Consider the following 22,387-nt stretch of genomic DNA (forward strand, 5'->3'; position numbering starts at 1 on the left):
ACTGTAATACTTTATAATAAAGGCAATTATCTATTGTACTACAATCTCCTGTTGTATTTTTTTTTTTGTTTTTACTATTAATTAAAAGAAATTTATAAAATATGAGGGTTGGCCTACAGAGCAACATAATTTTGCTGAGTGGGCGGCGGTATCTTATAAATTAACTACGACTTACGTACAGCACCGCGCGCCGGTGCTGACCTGACCTGTCAACTTCGAACCCGCTTTACTGTATCAATCCAGGTATTTTTTTAATAATAGTAAAATGCATTTTATTTCAACACTTTAATAATAAATCAATATTATCACATAACATGACACACTGGGCGCGCCGTCAATAGAAAGAAGTCTTTGTTGCGAGGATCCATACCCAAGGTACGTTTTATTATACCACCATTTCTGACACAACAAGCCTACTGGATGGACCTTGACTATATGATCTACATTGAAACATAGGTTGTGCATTCCCTCTGTGGGTGTTGCATGATTATTTTTCAAGAATGTAATAATGTTCTGTACGTAAAATAATATTAGTTTCCATATAAATAATTGACATTTTCAATATGCTTGTTTCCTCATAAAATCTCATGTTAGCTGTTTTCAAAGATGACCGGAATTTCCTATTTATTCTTATTATTATGTATTCAATATCTATCCATCCAGTGTAAGAAAATCACAATCGACCGCGTGAAGCGAATACATATTACGTACGTTTTTTTACATAACAAACAATATCTTAGTAAAATTAAAACCAATTAATATGAGGTCGATTGCGTTACATAGAATTGGAACAAAACTGCTAGCTCAGGGACTAGTTGAACGTTCTCTGGAGTTAAGTCAACAGAAGTGACACCGCTCGCGCCTGACGAAATTGTGTTCATTGAAATGTGAACTTTATATGGTTCACTGTTAGTGTACTTTACATTGATAAAAAATAGTTATCAAAATAGTTGTCAATGTAAATTATGTCTATTGAGGAAGCTTTAAAGCTCACTTTTCAATGAACGTTAATTTGTCGGAAGTAGTGGAGTTATTTCAGCTATGACTTTGTGAGATTATACACAACAATACAATGTGGGTAAACTTATCTTTAGCTATATAAAACAAAAGAAAATTTGAGAGCTTAAATAATAATGTGTATGAAAGCTTTAAACCCGATAAAAACGCCTAAAACTAATCTAATTTTTGAACACGTAAAAATGTTGAGGGATGGAAATATCAGAATAAGCAAACTTTTTGTTTTACTAAAAATCAATGACACACCAATGGTTTTAGACATATTTTCAAGCAAATAAGTTACAGTGTAAATCAAAATATCCCAGTAGTACATGGTACATTTTAAATGGACCGTAGCCACACAAAATCAACAAAACTACTGGTAAATGTTATCTAAAACCATATTAGAATACGCATCACGAAAGAATTCCCGCAGATGAGGCGCCACACTCGCTGACAACAACGACGTGATCGCTCTTATATTGAGTTTCGGATATTACCGCGGCACTCCTTTCGTGGCTCAGTCTCTATACAGGATATTTTTTATACACTGCACAGATTTTTACACCATGCTCAAAAGAAATTAAAAGTGAAATAAGAACGAAACAGTTCGCCTTTCTACACTAAGTCCGATCATCTGATCAGCTGTATCGTGTGGACAAAAAAAAGTTTAACATCTTTGGATACCGACTCAGTTTCATAATCCATATCTGGACACGTAATAATGGGAAGTGTAAAAAAAATACCCTGTATGGTTCGTTGGGACCTATGACAATGAGGGATGCTACGCTCAGTCGAGACAAATTGAGAAGAGGTGGCGTCACTTATCATGGAGTCAAACCGTACAAGTGTATTTTAGGGAGAACTAAAAATAGTAAATCATATAATGTAACATTATGTGTGTAAATGCATTTATACATTTTAATCCAGGCAACTGCACTACGGTAGCCTGCATCAATCTACATATTTTGTCAAATCGAATCATCCTTAATGCATCATATAGGTGTTTTCATTCATTTAGAAATAATTATGGGCCATTTTAATTATAACGAAAAAGAACTCAACTTTCTACATATATAGCGCCACGATTTGTTTATTTTGCATGCGCATTGTTTATTATATGGATTGCAAACTATGTTCTGCCATTTGTGTTACTATTTAACAATACAGTTGTTATAGTTATTCTCATGTTTTTGGGAATAATGGGAAGAAAGATGGAGGCCACTTTACTGCAGTTATCTACACATAACAAAGATATTACTATAAATAACGTTTTAAATTTCATATTAGAAGAGATATATTAAAACAAAAGGCTCTATATAACATTTCGATAAAAATGTAAAAGAACTCACGGGGTATGGAATCACACGAATACTCAACAACAAATAATAATCACACAGGATTCAATACCTAAGTATATATAGGGATATGAACCGAATAATTTTAACGATAAATAACATGTCGAGGTTTTTACATATAAAGACTAGGCACTTGGGGTACCGACATATACGCTAAATACTTAAATCTAATAAATTGCGACATTTATGTCCGTCTTTTAATAAGGCGAGCTACACACAGGGAGCTGTGGTATAGAGATATCATCGATCAACTTGATTTAATATAAAATTATGGGCCTGTTTCACTGCTTGCTATAAAGTGAATATGTAATATAATATGTATAGGAAGGTTATATAGCTACATCAACCGCAGCCATCCGGCAAGATGACGTTAATTGAAAAGTGTGCTATAAAGTCTCCCCTGCAGACATCCGTTGATTTACGTTACCATGTCGCTGACAGCGAGCAGTTCGCTAATTTGTTGTCAATATGAAATATATCTTTAGAGGTTGCTTTAAAGCTCATTTTTCAAAGAACGCTATCTGCTATCTGCCGAGCGGTGCGATAGAAGTGTAAGACGAATTTAAGTCATTAGTCACAGCTCATGTAAAAACAATTGAACTACAAAACACGAATCGGACGGTACGTTGATTGACCGCAATATTAGCCATACATAGAGGGCTGAAAACAAATGTAATATTGTAGCGATAAACATATAAATAAAATGTATTATGTCCAAATACTGTTATAAAATGTGTTGCATTATCTTTATATATTGCATTTTATACAATCAAATACGAATTCAGTCATTTTGTTTGAAAACAATGTATTTTACATAAGCTATGCTGTACCATTACATAACCATGTTACACAAATTGAGCGTGTGTAGCTGGCAGGACTCATGACTTTAGTAAAGTCATACTTCGTAAAGCAGTGCCCATTCTGAAACGAATATGCAATGTCATCCTAAATACATTGACACACGTGTATTATATTTATGACAACAGAGTACTTACCATTAAAGGAAAATAGTGAATTAAATCTAAGATATAAATCTAACAATAACATATTCATTTCATAATGGCTTTATATTGACTTAATACTTACTAGTTAGATCTTTACATTTTTTAAAACTAAACACTTAATTTAGTTCCTGTCAAAGCGTTGCTCTGTACATTCTATCTATATACAAGAAAGCACTACTCAGGTATATTATCTATTTCCATTTTCGATGTACAGAGGCGTCGACATGTGACGTCGATCATATTACAAAAGCAACCATTTACATAAAAAACATGGCTGTTTTCGGTTGCAAATAATTTCACTTATGTATATATTTGCAACAATGTCAATTGTGGCTCTCGGCTGCATCGGCCGTGTGGATTAATTCGGTTATTGCTTTGGAACGCTAGTGGTTCTTCGGACTACCTTCACTTATAATTCTGTGAACATAATATGACGTTACACGGGTAAAGGCACAATATGATCGTTTTTTTATCGTGTCTGTGTATCGTATCTGTATGTCTGTATGTGGCATCGTAGCTGTAGCCAATTTTGATCTAGTTTTTTTAAATATAAAAGCTATGTTTGGAAAATGTGTGTTCAGGCATTGGAAACCGAGTTCTTTTCTAAGAGTTGAGTGGATGCCTTAAAATTTGGGTCAGCAGATTTTTAAAATGTTAATTTAATAAGCAGTCTTATTTTTATAATTACTAGAAAATCAATTCCTGTGCATCTAAATAACAAATATGTATTTACAATATTGACAAATAGTACTCTCAAAGAAAATTATACAGACAGCTAGTTAAAGTAATATTTTATTTTTATATGTATTAGTTTGCGGCAAAAAGATTACAACTGTTTTTTTAACATGAAGGCACTTGATTATAAAGTTTTAAAACCTATAGTTTCTCACAAAAAATATTACATTGCCATTATTATGTACTAAATATGGAATGTAAACAATCAAAAGTTCAGTCACTTTTATTTCAGGGAATTTCTGAATTTATGTTCGTAACCATTGATTACGTCTATAATTACTATTGTATGTGTATTGTAGGAATAGGATATAAACCCGTGTCTGACTTTCAAATGGTGTAAAAATTTTACAATTATTTTTATTGAAATATACATTAACAATCTTTTCAGCTACCTAGTTATTTCAAAACCTATTACATGATTAACTTAAATTCACTAAAAACATCGATTTTTGTAGCTCTTTATGACACAAGCATGCAAATGTTGAACATTACGTAAGACGCTGTTTTTGTGTAAAGCGGAGCGCGGTTATCATTTTTACGTACGTATTAAGACTATTTCCAACACACTTGAAGTGGACAAGTGTGACGTGAAAAGTTAATTAAAAGAATAGTGCCGTAATATTTCGAGTAAAAATATGTAGTGCTGTGTTTCTATAAAAATCAACATTTTTCAATACATATTAAAAATATTTATGAAATAACAACTAATATTAATTGATTACCCGAGTTTTTGTCAAATTTTTCATGAGATTTCTTCTTATATTTGCAATTCGGCTGTAACGGCATGGTCTCGATAGTTCAGCACTGTCATAGGCAGGGGCGTAGGTTCTATTTCCGATAGAGTCCTGAATTTTTCATTTCATTATTTAAATTTAGTTTTTTTTATTGGTGGCGCTAAGCATCGGCGACTTCGCCACACCCCACGGACCTCTATGGCGCGGTGATAGCGACGAGTTTGCAATCAATTTGGGAAGTTTGATGTGCTGTTGACTGTATATTATTTTATGATTTGGCTTACAATAAGTAAGCAGTTACTGAACAGTTTTTACTGCAAAGTAAAAGAGGCCTCACAAACTTGAAGTCGCCGACGTCTATGTGGTCTAGCGCCGCCACTGCTCTTACGATACTGGGTGAATTTTTGAACATTTCGATCACCGCCATTATCCTCCTTCAAATGTCAACAAACACAATATTTTTATTAGTCCAATTTATGTATAACAATCTGTGTTGTTGTACTGTACACTACCAGTGTAAAATTGTATCAATATTTAATTTTTAAGATTCCAGAAAGGTTCTTTATTTTGAAGGACGTTAATGACGCCAGTCAAAATGTTAGACAGATTATTGATTGTTCAACCACGCTATAATGAAATGCTCGAAAATTCACCGTTACTAAGTCGAAGGTGTATATTTTACCCGATAGTCAGAGCGGCCTGCGGTGTGCCAGCTGGCAGTTCTCGACGTAGAGGTCCTTGACCAGCAAGTCGGCGGCGGCCAGGCGCTGCTGCAGGCGGCGCGCGCTCGCCTCGGCCGACGCGGCGCGCGCGCGCAGCGCGGCCGTCTCCCGCGCCGCGCTGCGTCGCGCCGCCGCCAGCCGCGCTAGGGCCGCACACCACGACGAACGCTCGGCTGCCATACTATCTACTGACAGTTTCCAATTTACTTTGGGGATCTCGATCTGTATTATTTGTCTGTATGTATAGGTATTTACTTATTTAAACATGAGCCCACATACAGATTTTCATTTCATCCTAAATTCTATTCTTTCCTTTCATCATAAAAGTTGAATGATGATGCTTTTAACATTAAGTTCGACTTTTGTACCATATTTGATTTGGTAATTATAATTTTCACTGCTCGTAGTCGTATAATATGATAATTAGGCGTAAATAAATCTGTCGATATGTAACAATTTTATTTTAGACTCTAGAATATAAAAAGTGAGCTGAACACCACATGCAGAAAAGGGCCAACAACTACTTGCGGAAAAACCAGTCCTCGCATTGAAATCAAGGAACACGCTCTAAACCAATCTTAAAAATCAATATTTAATCAAACTAATGTTCTTGAAATGAATGAATGTAATGTAGAGTACGGAGCAGACAAGACGCCACGCACCTGGCAGCCGCGCGGCGAGGCGCTCGATGCGGCGGTCGCGCTCGTCGAGCTCGCGCTCCTTCAGGCGTCGGTACGCTGCGAACTCCTCCTCCAGCTCCGTCACTTGAGACTCAAGCCCCACCTCCTGTAATACATTTTATTTACTCGACTCGATTCTAACAAAGGAAAAAGTATTTCACAAAAGGCGTGAAAGAAAAACGAAAAAACTTTCGAATTAATATTTTAATCGAAAGTGGTCCCAGAATACGAATACCGATCACCCGTTTGGTGCCAAGCACATAACCACTATATACTATTACTATAAATTATTATAAAAGTCTGTCTGTCAGGCTTTCACGGCTAAACCGCTGGGCCGATTTTGATAAAATTTGGAATAGAGTTCAAGCAAAGTCTACCGAGTTCGGAGCTGCGGGCAACAACTAGCAAATAATAAATTAATAACCAACCTGTATAGTAGGCAGTGATTGGTTACGCGCGAACTGACGTTCGTACTCGCCTATCTTAGCGGTCAACTCGGCCAACCGCTCGTCCCCTAGCCTCTGCTCCTCCGACAACAACTCTCTCTCCTCCGAAAGCTTCCCGCTCCAGTACTCTTCACAGCGGTCATACTCCTCCTTCAACTGCTCAAGACTCATCTCCAACTCCCTGGAAGCGATATTAATGAAGTTTCAAATTGTTGCCAATTGATGTGTGAATGTTAATGTCTTTTTTACTTGAGTATGTACCATATCAAAACCGAATTTTGTGATTGATAACGAAATTCTACAGTCTACAGGCAAAGCCCCAGGGCGAAGCTAGAGCAAGTAACAATGACAACAGTCATTCGACTATATACTCACTTCACAAGGTTAGTTAACTTTTCTTTCTCTTCAACATGTTTGGCTTGAACTTCTGTCAATTTTTCTCTTAATTGCACTGATATGGGACACTGCCCATCACACATTGGTACTTGTCCATCACTTATTGCAGATGTACCATCACTTCTTGTTGTTGTCCCGTCACTCAATGCTTTCTGTCCCTCTTTTAATGTTTTCTGTACATTTTCCGACTGCCCACCACTAGATGTGGTGTGTATGTCACTTGATAAAGCCTGTTCGTCGCTCGTAATTTGTTTCTCAGTCTGCACACTCGCTTCTACACTGATATTAGATTGCTCCATAAGCATCAGCGCGTTACTGATCTCTAGGATCTGTAATTATAGATATTTCTTTTTTATTAATTAATTTATATATGCAGCTGTAAATTTAAAACATACAAAGAGGAAACTAAGTACAAATAGTCTCTAAGTGCTATGCACTTCTAAGTCTAACTATTGACTTGGATATTTTATGATTTAACAAATACATTTATCCCAAGACAATCAGAAAAAGATTATCATCTTGAACTGACCAGAGAGGCTGCTTGGCTTAGACAATTTTGGGTAGACAATTTTGACATATGTGTATTGACGTATTTTACCTTATCCTGCCAGGTGGGTAATGAGTCTCCAGTTCGAAGCAGTTCGCGAAGCCGTCGCGCCGCCTCGGAGTAGCTCAGTGCTCGCGGCTCCAAGCTGGCCGGCGACGAATCGCACTCCTGCTATAGGTATTTAGTATTATTGTGTATGGTAGGCAATTGCTACCCTAAACATGATTGATTAGGGTACATTTTAAGATCTCATTGTGGTAAATTGGTTGAGGGCACACTTGACATCACTCTGATAAATATGCTTTACATGCACCACCTTTGAAATTCTGATCCTGTACTTGAACACAGAACATAAAATTTCCATTAATTACATCCACCGCAAATTGTCATCATATTGTCAATCTGGTAAAATATTTTATTGATACAGTCTCCCAATTGTCAATCTGGTAAAATATTTTATTGTTACTACATACCAAAGATAAAGAGTAAGGTTAATTAGACATCTTAAATGTATGTGTTGAACGATTAGAATGGTATATGCAAGATGATAGATTCTGTTGTATTTTTCATATTGTTAAAACAATTAGTGCAAAGCAAAACTTAATTACCTCAGCATGGTGTAATAGCTCGCTCAACTCTGCAGACAAGTCCCCTGGACCAATTGTCGGCAAAGTAGAAGATACAGCGCGCGCGCGGGCCTCTAACTCGCAACAGAGTTCGTCGTTACGGTCGCGTAGATGTTGGTTCTCAGTGCGAAGCTCAGCCAATTGTTGCGCGCGCTCATCCGCTCCTGCGTTCTCCATGACACGGGACGCCTGCTCGGCCACCACAGTCGCAACAGCGATCTCTTCTGTCAGTCGCGCCACTGCTCGTTCAGCGGCCACAGCTCGCGCCTCAGACGCTGCAGCTCTTGCTTCTAAATCTGCAATACGTGTCACTTGGGCTTCAACCTCTTCTCGTAATCGCGTCTCGTACTCTGTGCGATGAGCTAGTTCAGTTTCTAGCCTCGCGCGTGCCATGGCGTCTCGCTCGCGTTCAGCAACTCTGTCCGCGGTCGCCTGGCGCGTCACCTCCGCCAGTCTGGCTTCTGCACGTCGCATGTTCGCCGTAAGCTCTGCCTCCATCCGCGCATGAGTTTCATCATTATCGTGTGCGAGGACACTAGCGCGTCGGTTAGCCTCGGCGACGTCACACCGCAATTTGTCTCGCTCAGCTATAGTGAGTTCAGTGCGACGCTTAACATGTCGCAACCTCAACTTCTCGAGTTCGAGGGCTGCAGTTAAGAAGAGAGTTCTAGCGTGGAGATGATCATCTTGTGGGTCAGTGCAGGCTCGTAATTCATCCTCAAGAGCCCTCTCCAAATCTGGACCTTTGATGCGAGGACCTGTGAAACCTAGTTCGATTAAAAGCTGTCGTGGATGTGGCATGCCAGCTCTCTCCCAACAGCTTATAATGCAATCACTGGATATGCCAACTAACTCATCATCACTAGCATCAAGATTTTCATGATCTGTCAAATTGGTGTCATTCTGTGCCACTTCTATTGAAGAAGATAATGATGCATTTAGTCTGTCAAAAAACTCACCAACAGTTATTTGCTCTTTACTATGACTTTCTTCAAATATATTCTCTATAAGTCTAGGATCTATACTGTTCATTTTCAGCTCACTACAAAGGGATAATGCCTGCTCATAATTGATATGTTTGTTATGGTCAAAACTAGCTGAAGTAGTTCCATTGTCACCCGAAGAAAGTCGCTCGCGATTATCCATAGCAGAAGTGCTGCGACGGTACTTCATCCGCTGAGAATTTCGAATTCGCTTATCTTCAGTGTCAATTCGGGAAACTGAGGCAGCTCGAGGACTAGGGCATTCATCTGAAACTGTAGGTGATCTTTGTGGTCTTGAACGGCGGCCGTATTTTTTTGATCCAAAAACTATTCTCGGCGCCACTTCACGTCCAGAAGAATCTTCGTCACTTTGTGATAGGCCAGCAATAGGGGTAGAAGCTGCTGTCAAAGATACAGTAGTGGATGCAGTAGGAGTTGGCGATCCGATGGCGTCTTTGGAGACCGTAGAAGAGTCCCCGCCACCGAGCACAGACAGCAGACCGTTTCGAAACTGTGTGAAGGTGACCCGGTCTGTACGTCGCTCGAACAGAGAATCGACGAGCGCGGCACCGCGGTCCTCCAGCTGTAATGCGTCACACAACTGAACAACAGCTGACCTGTTCAAAGCTTCTTCGTCATCAACGTCGAAAGTCTTGAACACAGAATATAGCTGTTTTTCGTAATGATTCATAGACAGAGAATCCATACTTATAGTCCCCATATATAAGAAGAAGGAGAACTAAACAATTGCATTACGACATCACATAATTTTTACTTGCTAGAGTATTTACAAACATATAAAAAATATCCTCACTTCCAATCCAACAAATCCCAATTCTTGCAAAAAATTGTAGAAATAAAATATGTCAACATCAAAATGTTATGTCAATGTCACTCTTGACAATTGGAAGGAATATAAAGACTATTTACACCTTAGAGAATAGATAATAATAGGGCATATTACACAAAGTTCAGCGCAGATGGCGCTATTTGTACAACAAAGGTACACAAACGTTGCCAATGGAGGCAAAAAGCGCCAATTTTCAATATTGTTGCATTGTTGATTTACGACCTAAAATACCTTCTACGCAATCGTGGTGCGAGTTTAAAGGAAAAAGGAAGGATTTTGTGGATAATCCTGAAAATAATAACACTAGGTTGAAAAAATTTTGAAAACTATAGAATACGTTTTACGAATATGAACCAGTAAACGGTCGAAAAGCAGGTCGGAACACTTCACACGTGAAGACTTATTCAAATATGAACTTCATACAGATAAGATCTTCTGTCAAAATCAATTTTATTAGTTTATTACCACAGTTGACCAAATAATGCAATACTTATTACTATTTTCAGTTAACCGCCCTTCAGTTTTCTCATGGTCTAAAACTGTGTGGTTAATGGATTATGTTGAAAAAGTGGTGGTCTAAAATAATATGCATATCCCAATCCCACAAACAGTGCAATGTGATATCAATAGTGTTCAATAATTATACCTAATAAAGGTGTTGTGTTTTACAATGGACTTGAATCATTTAGCAAATACGTTTTGTATTTGCTACACTTAAGCCTACTCTATAATCCACTAAATCCTTCTTTTTTTCTTTTAAACTCGCACCACGGTTGCGAAGAAGGTATTTTAGTCGTCATCTTTTTGCCTCCATTAGCAATTTCTGTTGTTAACCCTAGTCTTACCTAGTGTAGTTCTACCAGTAGCGCCATCTGCGCTGAACTTTGCGTAATCTTCTTGGCCTTATCCCACTCATGTGGGGTCGGCACAGTATGTAAGTTCCTTCCATTTTGTTCTGTCATTTGCCATATTCATTGATACTCCTTTCCTGTTCATACTATACTTGACACACTCTATCCATTTCTTCTTAGGTCTTTCTCTATTCCTGGAACCCTTTATTTCTATCTTTAATGCCCTTTGAGTGACGTGATTTTCATCTCTTCTTAAAATATGCCCGTACCAGCCTAACCTATAACTATGTAATTTCTCATTAACTGGTGCTACTTTCATACTTCCTCTTACATACTCATTCCTTATTTTATCTTATCTAGTTACCCCGCACATCCATCTCAGCATTCGCTTCTCTGTCGCATGAAGTTTCCTTTCGTCCGTCACTTTCGTCGCCCAACATTCAGATCCATACATTATGACAGGTCTGATAACTGCCTTATAAATTTTTCCTTTCAATTTAAGGGGAATATTAGGGTCACACGTTACACCCGTCACTTGTCTCCATTTTGAAATATGGTTGGTTACATCCTGGTCAATATCACCATCACTTTCCACAAGTGAGCCTAGGTACTTGAAATTGGAGCAGACTGGTAAGGTCACACCACTTAAGAGAATTGGAGATAAAAGAGAGGGATATATATGCACTATTCCATCATCGGATGCAGGAGCATCAATGTGCCACGTACACGTGTCTACTTGGCACTGTGCGAATTTGGTACTCCCAAGAACTTTTTGATTCAATCGGTGTATTGCTATCCTTTTCGTTAGCTCTACCTCTCTACTTGTGTGTGCGCTGATATAAGGTAAGGTGAGTGTACATGTAATACCTATGTTAAACATCGCAATGGGTAAGAAAGAGAGGTCTGGCTACTTAAGTACTTATGTACCTTACATTGTATTAAAAAGTTGTAAGTAGTATTGGCTCCAGAATAATCTTTATAATATATCTATATGACCGTGCTAGGTAAATTACTTTACTCCAGATGGTCGTTCGATAGTGGTGTGTGACAAACAAATTCGTGAATCGATAGGTTAAATCTATCGATAACCTATCGATTCACGCATTTGTTTGTCACACTATCCATCTAAATAGGTACATCGCGGGGCCCTTCTAAATCTATAAAAAATATATGCATTCCTTTCAGTTGCGTTGCGCAACGTATTGCAATACAACTTAGCAACTTACTATGAGGTAAGTAGACCCTTTTGGGTTTGGGCTTCTTGGAATCTAGTCTTGGCCAATTTTGAAAATTCTTTATATTATTTCCTGTCAATGTCAATTTATTATTAGTAAAGTAGGTAGGTACCTACCTAGGTGGTACCTACTTGAGGCTTCCTTCTGTTCTATATTGTTATTGTGCTAATGTAAACAAAGAAAAAGAAAATTTTATGTGCATGTGTTAGTAATCCTATTTGTTGAAAAATTTCTTGGAGATAATAAAAAGTGTAATTCACAGATATAATAAAACGAATCACGTAAAACAATTAAACATGGCTGTCACAAAATACAAAAAATACAAATACTACCAAAAATTAGTAGATGTCAAACGAAATATGTTTGATTCTGAAAACAGCGTTGGCCTAAAAAATGTTTGTCCTACTTGCTATTCCATATTTTTAGTAGTTGCACTTTTTACGTGTTCATTTGCAGCATTATATATTTACAAAGAATTATTCTGCGGTGGCCAATCTAGCACGTATATACCTACGCACGTATATACGCCTGAAACTATTGAGACGTATCTCGATCGAGAACAGTATAGAGATACTCTAGTTGAGAAGGTCGTATCTTGTTACTACAACACGCCCATTCCTGACGCTTTAAATCAACTGTTGCCTAATAACATACACCCGCATCTCTGCACACACATCAATGTGGCATTTGCTCGGGTGGTAGACAAAGAAATTGCCCTTGAGGACATTCAATATAAAACATTGGTGCAATTACAGCAGCTGAAGAAAATAAATCCTAAGCTTAAAATATTATTGTCTGTGGGTGGGGCTGGAAATGATAATGGATTTTCTGAGATGGTCATTGATCATGCATCTAGAAAAGTATTCATTAAATCTATAAAAAATATTTTGAAAAATTACACACTAGATGGGATTGATTTGGATTGGGAGTTTCCAGCTTTACATGGTACACAGCTGGCTTTGGCTAAACGTGAGAGGCAGCATTTCTCTCAGCTTCTCCAAGAAATCAGGAGGGAGTATGTTAGAGAAAAGAGGAACTATTTACTGACAGTAGCTGTGGCCGCACAACAGACAATAGTGGATGTGTCCTATGATGTTGACCAACTCAATTTGTATACTGATTTCATTAACATAATGACATATGATTATCATTTCTATTCCAAATATACACCATTTACTGGTTTGAACTCTCCATTATTTGTAAGATCTGATGAACAGTTGTTCTTATCTTCTCTCAACATAAACTTCACTGTTCATATGTATTTAGATAAAGGCCTTGAAAGAAATAAGATTGTAATAGGCATACCAACATATGGCCACACATTCACACTGGTCAATGCAGATAATACTAAGGTTGGAAGCCCAGCATCAGGTTTTGGCTCCCTCGGCTCGAAAGGATTCATTAACTATCCAGATATATGCTCATTTCTTGCTTCTAAAAGTAATGTCACTGTTAAACAGGATCATGAAGCTAAGGTGCCTTATCTATACAAAGATTTAGATTGGGTATCTTATGACTCTCCACAAAGTGTTATTGCCAAAGCAATGTATATTAAAGATTATGGCTTACGTGGAGCTATGATATACTCCCTTAATGCAGATGACTATAATGGAAGTTGTGGAGGTGACCAAGGAGAGGGTGTTAAATTTCCGTTATTGAAATCTGTGACAAATGTGTTATCAAATAATACCAGTCTTGAAAACCAAGAGAAAGGTGAATACTGATACCAATGTGTGGGTATTCATTATTTATTCATGTTAAAGTGTAGTGAGTGATGTTTTAAGTGAAAATTATGTATAAAATTTACCTGCTTTTTCCTGGCGACATAAGTGATTTTGTACATAGTGCAGGATTTCATTTTTTCTCTGTTCTTATTGTTATTTTAATGCTCTTATTATTGGAGCATTAATTTGATCAATCACTAAGACACTATCGCGGCGCGGTGGGGCGGCGCGCGCGCCGAGCTGGCCGTGGCGGCCCACGCGAGGCTCCGCCGCGGTGCTCAGCCACTTAGAACCGCACGCGCATTCATTATTATGCTCTTATTAACGTTTACAGTTGGAAAAACATTAAGTTATTTACTGTTTGGTATATGAGGCTTTCCACTCCAGTGAGTGAGCGTTGCATCGCCGATTATTTTAATCAATGGACTTTCGTAATGGTTCTATATGAATATCCTTCACTTACTTTAATTCAACATCAGGAATTCAGCAACTATCTTGATGCTGGAATACTATACTATAGCACTCTCATCTAAATGTTTGTTCTTCACCAAAGATCAGCTTTTCTACTTTTTCACATGGTCTTTGGCATTCTTACTTGTCAGACCATGGGTTAGGCATGCATATCATCCTTGACGACATAAGACCCGCACTTGGTTTGCCCCATGTACCAAGTCCAGGCATCGCTAGATATTTATTTACCCTTTATTATCCCGATTTCTTTCCGGGCTGTGATGCCCCGAAGCCTGGGGTTCATTGAAAAAATAATAACTCTTCTGAGTTACGTCCGTAATTAAAACAGCTTTGTTTGTGATTTCGGTAGGTAATGTAATCTTGTGTTATTTACGTTACAATAACGCACGACGATTATGCTTACCTAGGTGAAGTAGGTACTTTTATAGACGAAGGCTGTGAAATGTGTCATTACATTACAATAATGTACTAAAACTAAGGGTAAGAATTGTCAGTATTGTGATGTTATTATATAGGTAACACTCGACCAGTGTTAGTTAATATGAGGAATATAATAATGTTGCAACATAAAATGTTTAAAATGTTTTAATAAAATGTATGAACTCTTCTTGTTTTTATGTTCTAACTAGCCACTAGTGTCGGATTCGCTCGGGTAAAAACATAATAAGTTATGCCCCTTAACCTTCCTCAGGAATCACTATCTATCTATACTGGTGAAAACCGCATGAAAATCTATTAGAGTTGTTTTATAATACCTATGTACTTAAGTATTCTAAGATAACTTGAAGAAAATTTGACACGTGTGTTCGTTTTTTCACACATCACAAACATACAATGACTGGCTCACCGTCCCTAAATGGACTGTACGAAACTGATAACTCATAATAATTTGCCACCGTTGTCGCCCCTTCTCCCTCTGGTGAGATTTGCTCTTATAAATTCAATTCATACATTTTAAAAAGAGTATCTATTAATTTGCTATTATCTTCTTGTAAAATTAACTCACACGTTTTGTATATTCTTAACATCACGATTATTATTATCATGATGCTAATCTAATGACCATCATCATCGTAGTAAATAAGGTCGAAAATCGTGGTCACACATCAATTGTCTGTACCTAATAAACTTATAAAAAGCTTATTTTTTAGTTCCAACGGTGGTATTTATTTGTTTTCAACAAAAAAAAACAAGCTTTTATTTAGTTTCAACTGTTGTCTGTAATCAAATCTTGCAAGTTAAATTTGTCCTACTTCAAGTTGATCTACAAAGTTAAAATTTTCGTAACGTCGCTTCAGTTTTCATGACAATGCATTATTATGATTATAAGCATGACTTGATGGTGCAGCCCCGGATTGGCTCCAAACGAGGAAATTCTCAACCGTTTACAGCTCGGACATGGGATTTTTGTCAGGCATTTAACTAGCGTCCCATTTCAGCTTTGCTAGGGTAAAAACATAATAAATTATACACCTAAACCTTCAGGAATCACACTATCCATTGGTGAAAACCGCATGAAAATTCATATATTCATTCAGTAGTTTATCACGAACAGATATTGTTTTATAATTTATTTTCATTTTAATCAAAATCTGTAAAATATTTCGTGTTTACGATTACAAACAAAAATACAAATCTTTTCTCTTAATAATATTAGTATTGATAGTATGTATGTATCTCTCCTAGATAAATAGTTAATAGGTAACTACCATAGATAAAATAAAGTAACTTACTAGATAAAATAAAATAACAGTCCTTTATGTTTTCGGGATGTCATTGATATTAGTCATATCATTAAGTATATGAGTATACTTACTCTCTGTCTTTAGTTCGCAAACATTTTTCCTCCAATTCATTATTTTTTGCCAGCTCTCTAACATTAAAAATTAGACACCAAAGTTAGACTGCTCTGACAAATATTGCTAAAATGGTTCTAAATGGTTTGTACTGGACCTTTGTATCGACCTTCATTGTCGACCTACTAAACGCCCTGTATAGAATTTAGTTTCATTCATATTGTTTAAATAGAACTTGTCTTGTCGACCTTGACGGACAGTTAATTTTTTGTTTCAATTTATTATTGTCATTGCGCATGCACACGACGCATGCAGGTATGTAAACAAATTATTGAAATTATATGGGTGCCTGTGACATTCACTGTTCATCAATATATATAAATATATTAATTTTTACTTTATTAAAACTTTTACTAAACGTATGATTTTTTTAGGCATTGTAAATACACAGCTAGTTTATCTACAATATACACAATCAACATCAATAGCTAGGCTTTCTATTAACTATTGTGGCAACATAATAACTAGCTAAAATTGTCTAAAGTGGCAACACCAAGACTATATTGCAAGAAATTATGAATTATCATCCATTCATCGCGCCGCGCGCGGAGCCCTTCTATAGGTATCTATAATCATCGCTACAATAGATTTAGAATGTCACGCGTACCATATATATATGCACTAAGCGCGCGGAGCCCTTCTTAAATCTATGCGTTTTACGGCACTACGTACGCACGGCACTACGTACGCACGGCACTACGTACGCACGGCACTACGTACGCACGGCACTACGTACGCACGGCACTACGTACGCACGGCACTACGTACGCACGGCACTACGTACGTACGGCACTACGTATGCACGGTACATACGGAGAAAACTATAAACTTCGTACATCTTTAGTTTCGCTCATACAAGAAAGTGAAATGCATTTAGAAAAACGCGAACAAACGGAACATCGCGCTCATAGTTTGTCCCTCATCGTGTGCCCAATCTGTCACTTTTGACGATGTTAGGTCGTGGTTATTAGTTTTCTTTAATTTTGTACGGTACCATATCAGCTAACGAACGCTTTGGCCTGAGCCTTTTCTAAAATTGGTAATGAGTCTTTAGCTATGATGATTGATTTATTGTAGGTAGGTTAATATTCAGGTTAGCGAGTTATCTACTTACTTACATATGCTTTTTATTTTTGTAGACTAAAAGTTCTTTCTTTTTTGCTTTGCCAGAAATCTTAAGCAACGGACTGCAAGTCAAATTACAGCGTCCCTGTTATTCATAAAAAAGTAATTATATATGTTTTTCACTATGTATCGCATTTTAGCATAGATTTAGTAAGTACTTCGTAAAACAGTACCTACGATAAGGAGTATTACTGCACATTTATCCCGCCAGAGTACAGCACTGTATATTAGGTACACAAAAGCGTTACTGCTTTTTGCTATGTCAATTAAAACGTTTAATTTAGACTATTTTATTAATCATTTCATTATGTAAGCATTCGTTTGTGAAAATATACAACAATGTAGCATATTCGGGTGCCGAAATATTGGTAAAATTGTTTTCCATAAGATAAAAAACTTCAAAAACTTTGGGATACGCCTCACGCTGTAAAATTTTCGAGCCAGTAAAAGGTCGAAAAAAAGCACAAAACACTTCACACGTAAAGACTTATTAAAATATGGACTTCATACAGGTAAGATCTTCAATAAAAATCAAGTTTATCAGTTTATGACCACAGTTGACCAAATAATGCAGAACACAACCTAAAATAGTGTTATTATTTTCAGGATAATCCACTAACTAAATTCTTCCTTTTTCCTTTAAATTCGTACCACGATTACGTAGAAGGTATTTTTGGTCGTAAATCTGCAACAATATTGAAAATTGGCGCTTTTTGCCTCCATTGGCAATGTTTGTGTACCTTAGTTGTACCAGTAGCGCCATCTACACTGAGCTTTGCGTAATATTCATAACTTTAGTATTTCATGGCATTGACATAGAGACAACATATTTTAAAACAAGCCCCGTGCGCCGGTCCGTTCTAAAGCTGGGTATGTATGCAGCCGCATACTTTCGGTTTCCGTGTTCGGATTCTACTCGGAAACCTAATGTGTGCGTTCGCGCTTTAGCGTCCAATCAAACAATAACTTTTTATCTCTGGCAAAAATAAGCTCTATTGAAGGAGTTTGATTGCCACAAAGAAGAAAAGAAAAAAAATCTTTTTATCTGTGTACATTTTACGTCACGCACGCACGTCATTCATTGAATAGAGTTGTTTCACTTCTCTTCTGAATATTTTTTATTTATTTTCGCAACTCCAATTTCGACACATGTACGAAATCTTTTATTATTCAAATGTCACAAACAGTAAAAAGTAAACATATCAACGAAATGGATAACCAGTATTATTATAAACTGATGGCTAGCTATTTGTCTAAGAGGAACTGTGACGAGTCTTTTATGAGGTACTTTTTCGGCAAGAATTCTTTGAAGAAAACACCTGAAGAACTTGAACGAGCCGACGAACGGAAGCGTCGCTTGCAGAGGGAACGATCGCGAAGATATCGGGCTTTGAAAAATGCACGGCGGCAGCATGAGAGCGGCGGTAGTGGCGGCCGGGATAGCGGTGACAGCGACGGCGCAGCGCTACGCTCCAAATCTCGCACACTTATGCTGGAGGAGGAATTTAGTGATGGCGACGAACCACCCACGTTGTGCGACCTTAACTATGAGGATAAGTGGCTGGGTTCGGATTGTGCGTCAGATGACAACTCTGCACATTCGACTGCCGAGCTGAAGGAGGCTCCGTTGGTCGCAGACACACCGCTTAGCCTCAAAGAATTTTTAAGCTCGCCAAACGCTGAACTAGACTATCCCACCGTGCACAGCCTCATGTTTCATTGGCTACAGACGTAACAACACAGCTACTCTACTTACCACATTACAGGTTGCACATTCAATTGGCTTTCACCTTGCTAGATTGATATTTCCAAATTAGGGATTACAGTGACTTGTAAAAAAATGGTGGCAATCACAAAGCGGGAAAGTATTTTAATGTCTTTATCATCAGATTTTAATGTCAAAGTATGTGGATTAGTGTCAAAGTAATCTTTAAAAAAGTTTTAAAGTAATCTAAACAACACAAAAAAGTTATATCACCATACAAGTCTTCCACACATATTCAAAGATAATCACATAATCACAAACTTCCATGGAAAATAAGAAGTAATATGGACAATTCAGTCTTAATTATTAGTTTTGAAATTATTGGTTTTTCTTAATAGATGTTATGATATTAGAAATACTTTCCCTCTATTTACATATGACCCTGATGAGTGACTACAGCCTGAAGGAAATAATGTGGTAGCTTTCACATATCAAACTAAACATTGGTTGTTATCAGTCATGTCACACATCATATGATAAACCGTCCTACTATAATTTTAGATCTAATGTACTTTAATTATTAACCTACACATAGCTAGTACAAGTAATTGATGTGATAAAGTTCATCTTGTGTGATATGTAGAAGATGGGCTTTATGCCTGGCAATGGCAAGATTTGAAATTACTATAAAAATTGTTGATATCAAAAATATCCCCTGAGTAAAGATTTAGCCAATATCCTTGTATAATATTGATATTAACATAAACATATTAGTTAGGATGTCGAAGACCATGAAATTGAGGATGAAAAGTAGGAAAGTTGACCCTGGGCTTCAAAGCATCAAAGTGTTTATATATGCAAGTAACCATTCTCCAATGACAATGGCACTAGAACAGTATGCTTAATAATACTCCACTACCAGTTTCATAATACTCAGAAGTTCTACCTCCCCTACATAAGAATGGATGAATAACTTTGTGGAATGCAATATTTATAAAAATTTATCACAAAATTTTAAAACTAATTTGGTATAATTTTGTGTAATATGAAAATTTTTCTTACTGGATAAAAATTTACTCAGTGGGATTATTGTATAGTTATTGTCTACCTATCATATCAATGAGATTGTATTGTCTCAGGTTCTGTTTTAGTTTGTAACTTTAGTTGATAACAATCACAATTAAGTGCCACTTCACTGTGCCAGCTATTTTTAATTAGTTATATGATTTTTGGATTTATATTTTTGTTTATTTCATCTAATGAGATTCAAAATTTTAATTATAGCATAGCTCCACTAGTTTTAGAGTATTCCACTAGACAATATGTTGTTGTTAAGTTGCCATATCTTAATATTTAGATACTCGACTATTATACAATATATATGCAGAGAAGTATATAGAGTATATGATTATACTTATAGTTTGTGATATGAATGAATTTACATTTTGTGTGAAATCTACAATATTAGATGTATGAGTAATTGCTAGCAAGCGAAATAAGAGTAGGAAACAACAAAATTGCTTGGAGTATTTGAACTGATTGAAAGACATTTTTAAGCTGCATATTGTCTGTGCCGGCAGTAGAGCTGCAATATGTTCTTCTATACAAACATGTTATAAAACCATTCCTGTATAATAACATATATTTTTAATTTGTATTGTAGTGAGGGAAAATTACTGGATTCCATTTGCATTTATTTATAATACTCCATTTTATAATTTGCTCTCTTTAAAGATGTTATGTTATTTTTGAGAAGTTTTACTTAATTGAACTGCAAGAAATATTAAGAAATGTTTTCCAGGCCTGCACAGTAAAAAATGCTTATTTTTGTTACTTTTTAGGTGTCTGCTTGAGTAAGACTATTTTTTTTGTTTGTAAAAATCAGAAGTAGCTGAGACTATTTAGACCCCTATAAACTTGTGCATGAATATAAAATTAATGGGGTAACTGGTTCCATGGTCTCAAATATAAAGAAGCTTAAGTAAGATTCAATAGGTATGCAATTAAGAATGATTTTAATAGGATCTAAAATTGGAATTTATTTTTTTTCTGTAATGTATCATTCAAGTATAATTATACTTTTTTATCAGATTTTATGTGACAGGCATTTTGTTTTGAAATATTTTAATTTACCCAAATATGCAACATATCTTCTCTAATACTGGCAGCTTTATTAAAACTTAAGAAGATGCTGTGTTGATATCAGCATTGTTTTGTTATACTGCCATAAGGCTGATGCTGAATCAGTCATCTAATTCAGAATATACACAACCACTACACATACTAAACTAGGGTGCTTCTTTAAAGATTACATTCAATTTTTGTTAAATCATATGCAGAATAGAGATAAGTGTCGTTATTCCCATGTATTATGAACATGCTTTTGACATTTAATATTATAATTTTTTATTATCTAATTTGAGTATGCAGTATCAGAAAGAAAATAATAAGAATTCTTTGTAAACTAAAATTATGTAACTCTAATTCAGTATTGTCTGAGCCTGCCTACCAGCGACGGCTGTTACATCCAATAACCAGTTGATAAATTTTTATGCAGGCTTTTAAAATGCCAGCCAAAAAAAGTATAGGAAAAAGAAGCATACATTTTCGACTATCAGCTGATCAGTCAATTTGTATAAGAGAAAAATAATTATTTCTTTTTCTATTTATGTATTTTTAAGAATACCTGCGCTATTTCGTTATCCAAGTTTGCTATGAGCATTTTGGCTGGTGTTAAAAGCAACCTGTATGGTTATGCCTATGTAGAATGTGTGAATTAAACACTTTTGTAGCAATGACAAAGTACCCTTGTGTATTTATTCTATATGGAAGCATATGCATCCGTATTTGTGGATACATATATGCTTTCAAGTAGCATTGCAGTTTCATGAACGAGGAAATATGCAATCATGTATTTCTCGAAGTCAATGTAATAGACAATAATTTATTAGATGTTCTGTCGTTAAAGATTGGTGATATAGTTGATTTTGTTTTCTTGCGCATAAGCAGATTGTGTTGTGGCAGCTCTGCCCAGATCTTACTGATTATTATAAGATCAATCTAATTTTGCAAGTGGGGGAGTATTCGGAACTTGAACTTATGAATGAACGTAACAAGAAAAATATAAGAACTAAAATGTATAATTTTTGTATTATCTTTACAGTGTCTAGAATAGTCTCCCACTTGTTCCGCGTTGCCTTCAAGTGTAGTGTTGTAATGTAACTAACGCTTAGGTACTGTAAGGTAGTGCCATATTAAAGAGCTTCCTGAATATTTTTAATCGATATTTTATTTTATATTTACTTTACCTTCCGTTACAAAATTTTAAAACATATTAAAGAGT

General features: G+C 36.3%; 3 protein-coding genes across 6 annotated transcripts; 2 read left to right on the forward strand and 1 right to left on the reverse strand.

The window, feature by feature from the left end:
- Window positions 1-270: 270 nt before the first annotated feature.
- Nin (Ninein) lies at window positions 271-10,207 on the reverse strand. Of its 4 annotated transcripts, XM_053756919.2 has the most exons (7): window positions 8,227-10,207; window positions 7,670-7,789; window positions 7,051-7,400; window positions 6,658-6,856; window positions 6,212-6,335; window positions 5,510-5,737; window positions 271-4,938 (listed from the first exon to the last, which is right to left on the reverse strand). In XM_053756919.2, the coding sequence occupies exons 1-6, from the start codon at window positions 9,946-9,948 to the stop codon at window positions 5,517-5,519; spliced, it is 2,736 nt and encodes a 911-aa protein (XP_053612894.1). In that variant the 5' UTR covers window positions 9,949-10,207; the 3' UTR covers window positions 271-4,938; window positions 5,510-5,516. The 4 variants fall into 4 exon arrangements, with proteins under 4 accessions (XP_053612894.1, XP_053612897.1, XP_053612893.1 ...); XM_053756922.2 differs by having other exon boundaries at window positions 271-5,737; window positions 7,670-7,786; XM_053756918.2 differs by having other exon boundaries at window positions 271-5,737.
- Window positions 10,208-12,247: 2,040 nt separating this feature from the next.
- Cht11 (Chitinase 11) lies at window positions 12,248-14,965 on the forward strand. The gene has a single exon (XM_053756926.1). It carries the CDS (start codon window positions 12,460-12,462, stop codon window positions 13,885-13,887), a length of 1,428 nt encoding a protein of 475 aa, XP_053612901.1. The 5' UTR covers window positions 12,248-12,459; the 3' UTR covers window positions 13,888-14,965.
- Window positions 14,966-18,379: 3,414 nt separating this feature from the next.
- LOC128676337 (uncharacterized) lies at window positions 18,380-22,324 on the forward strand. The gene has a single exon (XM_053756400.2). It carries the CDS (start codon window positions 18,514-18,516, stop codon window positions 19,072-19,074), a length of 561 nt encoding a protein of 186 aa, XP_053612375.1. The 5' UTR covers window positions 18,380-18,513; the 3' UTR covers window positions 19,075-22,324.
- Window positions 22,325-22,387: the final 63 nt, after the last annotated feature.

The sequence above is a fragment of the Plodia interpunctella genome, chromosome 16, assembly GCF_027563975.2.
Source record: "Plodia interpunctella isolate USDA-ARS_2022_Savannah chromosome 16, ilPloInte3.2, whole genome shotgun sequence".
Lineage (NCBI taxonomy): Eukaryota > Metazoa > Arthropoda > Insecta > Lepidoptera > Pyralidae > Plodia > Plodia interpunctella.